Source organism: Pelmatolapia mariae, linkage group LG10_11 (assembly GCF_036321145.2).
Source record: "Pelmatolapia mariae isolate MD_Pm_ZW linkage group LG10_11, Pm_UMD_F_2, whole genome shotgun sequence".
NCBI classification, from domain to species: domain Eukaryota; kingdom Metazoa; phylum Chordata; class Actinopteri; order Cichliformes; family Cichlidae; genus Pelmatolapia; species Pelmatolapia mariae.
In genome coordinates this window covers 71,307,842-71,317,365 of record NC_086236.1, presented here as the reverse complement: position 1 = coordinate 71,317,365, position 9,524 = coordinate 71,307,842, and the positions used below count along the sequence as shown (strand labels likewise).

General features: G+C 38.0%; 1 protein-coding gene across 1 annotated transcript; it reads right to left on the bottom strand.

The window, feature by feature from the left end:
- Positions 1–869: 869 nt before the first annotated feature.
- il21r.1 (interleukin 21 receptor, tandem duplicate 1) lies at positions 870–9,089 on the bottom strand. Its single transcript, XM_063487758.1, is given in 9 exon segments — positions 870–1,272; positions 1,274–1,975; positions 4,751–4,844; positions 6,202–6,277; positions 6,451–6,637; positions 6,745–6,881; positions 7,318–7,493; positions 8,641–8,752; positions 9,014–9,089. Coding segments are annotated over 9 exon segments (1,605 nt in total). The 5' UTR covers positions 9,075–9,089; the 3' UTR covers positions 870–1,212.
- Between the last annotated feature and the right edge of the window lie 435 nt (positions 9,090–9,524).

Genomic DNA, 9,524 nt, shown 5'->3' with positions numbered 1-9,524 from the left:
TGCTAAAGCAATATTTTGATCGCAGCATATATTTCATCTTTAAATATCCTTTAACTTATTTTATTCCGCCTCGATCAGTTAAAAGTTACACAATGTCACAGTGATTTGCAAACCATGAATTTGCACTATTAATCAACTTTATCTAGATATTTACTTTAACCCAATACATTTTTGCAGAAGATACTAAAAAATTAGTAACATGTATTACAAATTTTCTCAGACTTACGTCTGAACTGCACTTTCATGGTTAAACTTTGTATGATGCAAAATTGACACAATATTAAATTTTGAGGTGCAATGACATCTCCATAACAATGCAAAAACATTTACCATAGAAGATCTCATCTATTATTCATTGATTGTGTTGACACTTTTATTTTCCTGATCAAAGTTTTAAACTGTTTTAAACATGGATGAAGTTGCATTTAACACCTTCAAGTGAAACACAAAGTCTGAAGAAAGAAGACACACAAGCAGACTCTATACAACTGGAGATGAAGTTTTTCTGACGCATTTGTCTCCTTCCTGCTGATGAATGAGATGAAGACCAGTGAAATAATCAGCCTCAGATAACATTTTGCTCCAAATTTGCACTTTTGTCTGACATTGCACAAAGCAGGACTTTCAGTGGTTTCTGCCAAAATGCATTTGCAAGGAAAACAGACATTATCAATATCTTGATAAGGCAGCATGCATGCTAACAAAGCATGCTTTGATAGTAACAAACTAACGAAACATGCATGACCATGAGAAAATAATTGGATTTCAAAAAATGTTCAGGCAATCTAAATCAAAGCAGCATTTTGATTGATGATTTGTTAAATTCTGTTGAGTCAGCATTGAAATAATCAGTCTTTTGCAGCATTTTATAATTAAATTAAATCAACACTTATAAGTATGTATGTAAATAAATTTTCATTTCACAGAATCACTGAAAACCGCTACACAAGGGATGATTATTATCATATTTTCAGGCATAGAGTCTCTTTCTTTCTCTCCTCTCCCTTGGAGTTGTTCTTTTAAAATAACGGAAACAAGACTATAGTGCAAGAAAAAAAAACATTCAGACTATAAAAAATACACAACATTACAGCATGATGACTCAACTAGGTTCTTTTTCTAATTCAAATATCATCAACAAATCCAAGTCTTAAGTAAAAGTGTGCCCCATGGCACAACAATCTGAAACGGTGGCAGTCAGTCAACTTTGAATCATTGTGATTCATGGAGTTCATTCTCCAGATGGCTCGAGTCTTCTTGAATAGTGCTACATTATCATCCACTGCTTGACATAATTTGAATTTGAGTTCGTGTGCTCATGAAATAAATCAGAGTTGATCTGATCTGCTGTATTTGAGTCTGATGCTCCGGGGCTGCCACACTCCCCAAAACCACTATCAATTGTGTCCAGGTCCACATGAGGGTAGCCATCTTCTGACTGCTCAAATGAGTCAAGGGATACCCTCTCTGGTTCATTAAACTGATCATGAGGCTGGAAGTTTAGGTTTTCCACTAGTAGGTCATTGGATATGTGGTTTTCATGCTGTGGTAATACCCCACTTGGTCTGTCCATCCTGGACATGTGAGGCTCCTCTAAACTATAGCTGGCATGCTCTCTGTTGTCTTCCTCAAAGGAGCCCAAGCTTTCTCCGTCTTGGTAACTTCTGAGGGAGCTCTGTGATGTAACTTCCTCATCAAAATCTTCTCCAGATAAGGTTACAGTATGGATGGAGATGTGTCCAGTGGAGTGGCTGTTGCCCTGTGAACTGTCACCGTCTGGAAAGTGCAGCAGCATGTTGCTGTGAGGCTGCAGCATGTGGTGAATGTTGCCACCTTGATTTGTCTCGTTGTCCTCATTGTCTCGCTGCTTCTCGTCGCTCCAGTGAAGTATGTCGTGCTGCTTCTCACTCATCATCTGAACATTTGGACTGATCCTCAGGTAATCATACTCACTGAATACAGGCTTCACCCATTCCTGTAAGAGGAAAAAAAGGGGGAAAACATTAACATGCTGGACTAAAGAAATGCTAAAAAGTGTAATACGAATGTTTAAGAGTGTGCTTTGTCATCTTCTCAAGGAAACAGTCTGCACCAAAAGATTTACATGAGAATTAAAATTCTTTCTCTCTTTCATAACAGTGTCATTCACTGGCTGCAGTGTGAGTGCCTGCCAAGTATGGTGCTACCCTTCTACACATCCAACAGGTTGTGCAGAAGCTGCTTTACAACCCACTACATCCACTTTTCCACTCAGGAAGTGTTTGAATTTGAATATCATATCTATTATCATTGCTCTAATGTGTGGGGGTCTTGCCGTTTCTCTCCCCACCTCCAGCTTTCAGTGTATGTTTGTGGAAGGATGGGGAGGTCCCAGAGGAGAGCAAAGCTGCCAGACTGCTGGTGGAAATATCAGTTCATTTGACTATTGTGGTAGATAACGGATTTCATTATTTTCACTGTTACCATGTTTTGCCAAAGAACTAATACTTAATTAAAAAGCACCTTTTAAAAAAGCAAAACAAGTTCGCTTTTATGTTGAGAACCTTGTCCTTATCTTGGGTTCTTTTGCAAGTGTGGTTGAGACATCCGGACAAGTACCTAAGTGTCTGGGGCTTTCACAGGATCAAAAGATTTAACTGTTAGTGCCAGGACCAGAAATGTTAAAATGGTACAGGTCCTGAAATTTTTTGTTTCAACTAATACAAATACAGCTTGAGAATATTTGACATTTTAGCCATTAGAAATCATTATTTATTTATTTTTTAGCAAACTAGGCAAACAGGAATTAAGCTGTGACTAGTCGCATGTGGAAAGACTGCAGGGAGTAGCTCCATAGAGTCAAAAGGAGCACATATGTCCTATGCTCTGAGAAAATATTTGTGATTCTTACTTTAATGCACTATTAAAGTATGTCTCTTCCTTAAAATGCACATGACTTTACAGCAACCCATACGTGTCAATGAGGTGTAAACTTTCTGCATTCAACCACTGGCTTGGGTGCAGCAAGCTGATGGCCAGATAAGCATGAATCAGTTTCTCAAAGCATAGGCCACCACATCCTGGAAAAAAAGCTCTTCAGCACGACAATCTTTTTAAAATCGCTGAGAGAAAGGAAGCACTCTGCACCACAAGGGTGAAAGACACTGCAAACAAACTAGAACCATATCTGAGAGAAAGACGTAATACAGAGTCAAAAAAAAGAAGGACGGAAAGAAAGGAAAAAGACTACACTGTCTTTAAAATTAAAGATTGTTTTTAAGAACTTAAAAAGTGGATAAGTGGCGGTGGAGTGGGTTACCCGCCAATTAGAAGGGTAGCAGTGCGAAGCCCCACTCCTCAAATGTTCCTTGAGCAAAATAATCAACTCTGTTTAGTGCTTAAAGCACCCTAGGCATTCTATATGAAAGCGTGTGGGAATAGGTGAATGTGGTTTGCAGTAAAGTGTGTTTTAAGCCCCCCCCCCAAAAAAAAGGTTCAATTACCAATAACAATACTGCCACCTTCTGATAAGAACTGGTGCCAAATAAAGAGTTACAGTGGGACAGTATGCAGTCAACATTTACTCTGTTTCCAAAACAAAAGTAACTGTAAAAATAGGTTTAAATAAGTAACTTAAAAGTTGTAATTTTAAACTACTATATCTTGTATGTTATCAACTACATTCCAAGTTAAAGAAAAGAATTTCTGTTTATCAAACCAAGTAAGAATAATCTCCCCTTACCTGATGTTGTTTCTGACATTTGCTGCAGCAGCGCACTCTATTGAACAATGTGTGCAACTGCATTCATGGCCAAAACTAATAAATTCAACTTGTTGCTCGTATGGTGCAATTCATCAACTAGAGTGAGAACTGAGGCGGAGGTGTGGTTTTTTTTGGGTCTGTCACCAAGATTGCTGCTGGGCTAATTTTATACTTTCTGGAGATGTGGAACATTTGCAATGGAAGAACCGTTCTGCGGTAAAAGGTCTTAGACTTTGACAGAATCACACTCTGCAGGGGCCCGTTTATTTTAAAGGTATGTTTAAATTATACTAGCAGGTTCTTTCAATGTGCTCTACACTCATTTATAAACGAGATGTGGTGATGCTGCTGTACTGGATTGTTTTTATTCTAAAGAAGCAGCAAATGAGAAGCAAAAGCAGACATGATAGGGTGTTTTATGTAAGAGACATTTTAACCCAGCTATTTAGAAATACAGTGCACACTCTATCTGCTTGGATTTGAAATGAGTTAGCATAAAGAAAAGGGAGTGCATTTTGTAAGAAATAATAATCAATATTTCCCTAAGCTTAGAAAGAAAAATAGCATAAATCACATTAGGGTAAATACACAGGGTAATAGAGGATGAAGCGATTCATAAAGCAGCAGCAAAACGATTTCAAAAGTGCAAACCACAACCTTTTCACTTGTGTGCCTTTCAGGTGAAAAGCAGGCTGTTTTTAGTCTAATACTATGGCAAATCAAAGATCAAAATAGATTCACCGGTGGTATTTTCCACTGGGGTGGAACAGGTTTGACTCTTATACACAAATATCAACCCACAAGATTTCATACTGATATGTGAAAAGGTTCTTGAAGCCCCTGCACACTGACTCATTCACATCATGGAGTCCCTTAGTGTGAAGTCTGGGGAAAGTCCCACAAAACAGGGTCCAGATGTGCAGAAAGTCCCCCCTGTGGCAGCACCTGCTGGCCTAATTTGGAAATTACACACAAAATGCAATGAGTGAACTTGTTTTGCTGTCTTACCTTGAAGTTCCCTTCGTAGTTGTGATACAGGGGTTTGAAAAACTCATCCGGGCTCGGGATGTACGTAATCACCTCAAGTTTTCTCTGCCAACACCTGAGACAAATGTGAAATGATTTTAAAACCAAACAACAGACAGAGAAGGAAAAATGACATTTATAGCTCAGTGTCACGTCTTATGGAGGTGATTTTCATTTTCAGTACGTGAGCTGAGCAGTTATGAAGTTGTGGTCAAAGGCAACAGCTCTCTCAGTTACAAACTAGAAACGCTGATAACACAATGGATTTCATGTGAAAGACTGTACAGAGTTAAGCAGAATTCATTAGTCACATCTTGCTATTTGACTATCTGTTATCTATAAGACATAATGATAAGTTTATTAGGAGTAGAGAAAATTTTCCTTTCTGTGAAATGAACACTTCAAAGTTGTTAACAGTGCTGCGACTTGACCCGACTAATCCTTGTCTGGATTTAGATTTATTCTTTGAAAGGATTCTTTACCGACGTAAGACATGGAAAACTTTGACATTAAATCATTGCAAATATATGTACATTATATATACATATCTGATGCATGTTTCAGCATTGTTTGTTGCCTAAACTGAGATGATTCTCTGGGCTGGAATGATAATAAAGGACTTTTTTTTATTATAGAGCTCCCTGCAATAATTACGACATGTGACATAGTGTCACATGTCGTGTCACTTGGAGCGTTTTTCTGTATAAAACAAGCCACAGGTTTAAAATAAACAAAGCTGAATCCAACAGTTTGTCCCTGAAACAGTTTCTACTAAAACTGATCGTTCAGCGTTTATCAGTGTAGAATCACTTTCAGCTGTGGCTAACACTGTGCCAGTGGCTAACACTGTGTTAGCCACTGGCACAGTGTTAGCCATTCATCTGTACCCAAGAGAGATGCGTTAGAATCATTTCAAAAACCCAAAATCAAAAGGTGCGATCACTCCTCTGAGAAGAACATTTCATCATCATTATTTGAAACAGGTAAGAAAGAGAAAGCAAAAAAAAACAAACAGAACAAATGTAAGCACAGAGTTCATGTGCTTTTGTGAACTTGTGTAGGTTTCTTGTAACCGTGTGCACTTGATAAGCGAGGTGTTCTCGGTTCTCTGACACTGATGCTCTGCATAACTTCCTATGTCTGCTAGCCTTTTCAGTGCAAGAGCTGCACACGTACATTGCTGCAGTGGTTTTTCTATATGTGGGAGGTGATGCCAGGAAAATGTAGATTAAAGCTTTGTTAATCATTTACTGGAAGCGTTACTGTTGACCTCCAGTATTAAATTGTTTCAACTTTGCTGAGTTATTTCTTTTTGTGCAATTAATGAAGATTCAGCGGAAATCTGACAATGCAAACGATTACGTTTTTAATCGTGATTGTTTGCTGGGGTTTAAAAAGGAAAAAACAAATAAAACAGTGTTTAAAATACTTACGTTTTCTGTGAATAACACAGACCCAGGCCAAAAATGAAGAAAAAAATGATGGGCAGGAAGACGTGCCACCAAGTACCTGGAAAGAAGGCATTTAAAATTTTTAGTCTTAGGCAAACAAATGACACCCTTCCTGTTACTGAAGTGTATGCATGAAGACACATGCAGAACGTAAAGGCATAAAACACTTTCAAATAAATTCGGATAAACGTTCACCTTCAATATTGATGCTACTTGGAACATTAAGGCTACCTTTGACATTTAACGCCTCTGTTTTCCAGTTTGTAGTGGAACTCCATTCACTCCATGGACCCTGAAGGGCATATTTAGGACAAAATGTGGCTTGAACATCCACAGTATAATTGGTATGTGGTTGTAGTTCATTGTGGTTTATCAGAATGTGCATTTCTTCCCCTCTTTCCTTGGAGAAAACTGGATCCTGTTAGGAACAAAATAAAAAACATCAGAATTTCGTGAGCAGAGAATTTTCACAGTAATGTTTTTTCAATCTCATGTCCAAGTTATTGGTTTTTATATTTATATTACCTTTAACAAGTTTTCGCTCGTTCTTATGCGGACTCTGTATCTGAGGCAGTCCGCGGCAGCGCTGTCATGGTTCCAGGTTATGTTGTAGAATTCCGCTGCGTTTTCAACTTGAACGTTTAAAGGAGGCTTAAGTTTCACTGTGAAAACAAAGCCCCAGGGGAATATTATGAAAATGTGTGCATGCCCAGAAATGGCAGCTGAACATTATTTTTAGCTTTTGTTTTAATTTTGAGTATAAAACAGATGGGTGGGCGTTCACCAGCAAACAACAATTCGGGTAAATTGGGAAAGTTGCCAGAATGATTCTTGTAACTTCTGGATTTTCTGAACTTTCAATCTGTGTAGAAAATTGTTTAATGTATGGAGGGTGATCAATAACCATACGCCTATGGTTATTGATTGAACATATTTAACATGCCTTAATTTGTCTTTAACACACATTTTGATGCCACTGAAATGTCACTGGAAGACCAACAGGCTGTTTTCTGTAACAGTTTTGATGACTTTTTTATGTGTTCAGCAGAGATGACAAATAGTGAAATGTCAGACTGAGGAGTTATCAGTTTTACTTACCCACTTCACTCAGGTTCCAGCTGGATGACTCATTTATGAATGAGCTGCCTTCTTCACTGACTGTCGTGCTGCAGACTGTTCCAACTGATGCAACATCAACAAAGGGCTTATCAATTTGACACCAGGACTGAGGTGGTCGGATAACACAGCTGCCATCAACGTTTGCATCATCACCCCTAAAAAAACCAAAACTAACTGTTTTTAATGGTGTCCCGATGATTTGCAGGCGGTTCAGTCATGCGCTAATATTTCTATGAGCAAAATACACCTGAATAAAAACATAAATATTCATTAGCCCATTAACATTTTCCGAAGCCCACCGTAAAATATTCAAAGTGATTTTTAAAAACCCAAACATTTTTTATTTGTATTATCATATATGAAAAAGAAAAGCATCAAATGATCAACTGAGGAGCACTAAATATTTAATAAATATAATGAATATGAACTAAAGCGATTAAAACTTCAGTGGTGTTGAAACAGTGTCGCCGCCAGGGAGTGCATCTGAGTTTGACTTAGAAATGGCTCTCTGGTACATACACTGTATGCTACATACTGTCTCTTTAATGAGGCATAAATCTAAAAATGTTTGTTCATATCACTCGTTTTCTGTAAAATACAGATAAAGACTGAAGGCTTACACTTGTTTTAAACCCATCTTGGGCAATCAGTTCACACGGAGACGGCTGTTCGTACAAGTGTAAACAACCACCAATAGGCTAAGTAAGGGTTGCTTTGTAGACTAAAAGCTAATGTGTCCTGATGTGTCCCCAATGAGACCCCAACAACAAAATACGTCATCAGTGCAGGATGTGGCATCTCCTGCACCCTACTGCAAGTCACAAATTGTGATGTCAGTGTCACCAGTTGGAGTGGCCTGTAGGGCTACACACACATTAGATGGGAAAACTTTTTTTGGGGGGGGATAATTCTCCCTAAGCAAAGTGTGCAGGGGAGATCCTCGACCTTCTAGTTGAAATGACACCAAAAGTCAGGGAATTTTGGACCCAAATGATATAGACACAAGAAAGTTCTGATGTGTCTACTTGTGGTTAGATTGACCAAGAAATAAACAAAGTCTAGGATAGCCTATTATTGTTGTATTTTAATTCATAAACACTGGTATAAATGCAACACTGGTCGATCTGTTCCTCATGCCAACTATGGCAAATAGATGAAAATCAGTTTACACACTAAAACTGTACAATTTGACAACACAGGATCTATACCATAAAAAAGTTACTGAAGCTGGTGGTGCATAAACCAATCAATCATTTCAAACAAGCCTCCACAAAGTGTTTGCATAAATAGCCACACTTTTACCTGCAAATGACACTGATGTCAAGGGGATTTATCGGCACAGAGGCTGCGCACGAACAGTTCAACAACTCATCGTAGTCTGTCCAGCAGGTGACATTGCAAAATGATGCAGATGCTAAAAAAAACATTAACATTTATTAGTTTTCCAGTTTAACAATATTGTTCAAAATCAAAGCATTTCTTTTTCTTTTTTTTTTGCAGTTTTACTTTTTTACTCCATTGAAGAAATTAATTTTAATAAAGAATTTAGCCACAAAAACCACGACTAGACAATCCCACAGCGTACAGTCAGCGCATCCGAAATACAATAAATGGATCAATATCTACAGAAATCAATGAAGTAAGAAAACAAAAAGATTACAAAGAGTTCGCTTACCTCCATGAAGGAAAAGAGTGAGGCTCCACAGCAAGAAAAAGAACACATGTTGGGGAGCCATGGGGGCACCCGCTGCTAACAGCTGCATTAAACACAGAAGAATTTAGAAAAAGCTGTGGTTGTGTGGCAGAAAAAAAGTGTTTTAAAAAGATATAAATAAATAGCTTTTTTGTAACTGACTTCTAAACTTGGACAAAGTGAGTAAGTGGCTAAAAATGAATATCCGATGAGATGAGCGTCAGGTTTAGCAAGAACACTACACCATATACTTTTCTTAACAAATTCAAAATCCAAAAATAATCAAATTAATACTGGATGATCATAATCTTGGCATTTTCAGTTTTTCACTGAGAAAAATAAATTATGATCTTACCGTATTCTAATTAAAACTCCAGCAACTTTACCGGTGAGCGAAGCGTCAGAGTCACAGATGCGCTGATGTCTGTGTGAGAATGCCAAGCGGAACAAAGCTGAGGCTGTCGGGCGTCATAGTCACAAGCGTGACTAAGGA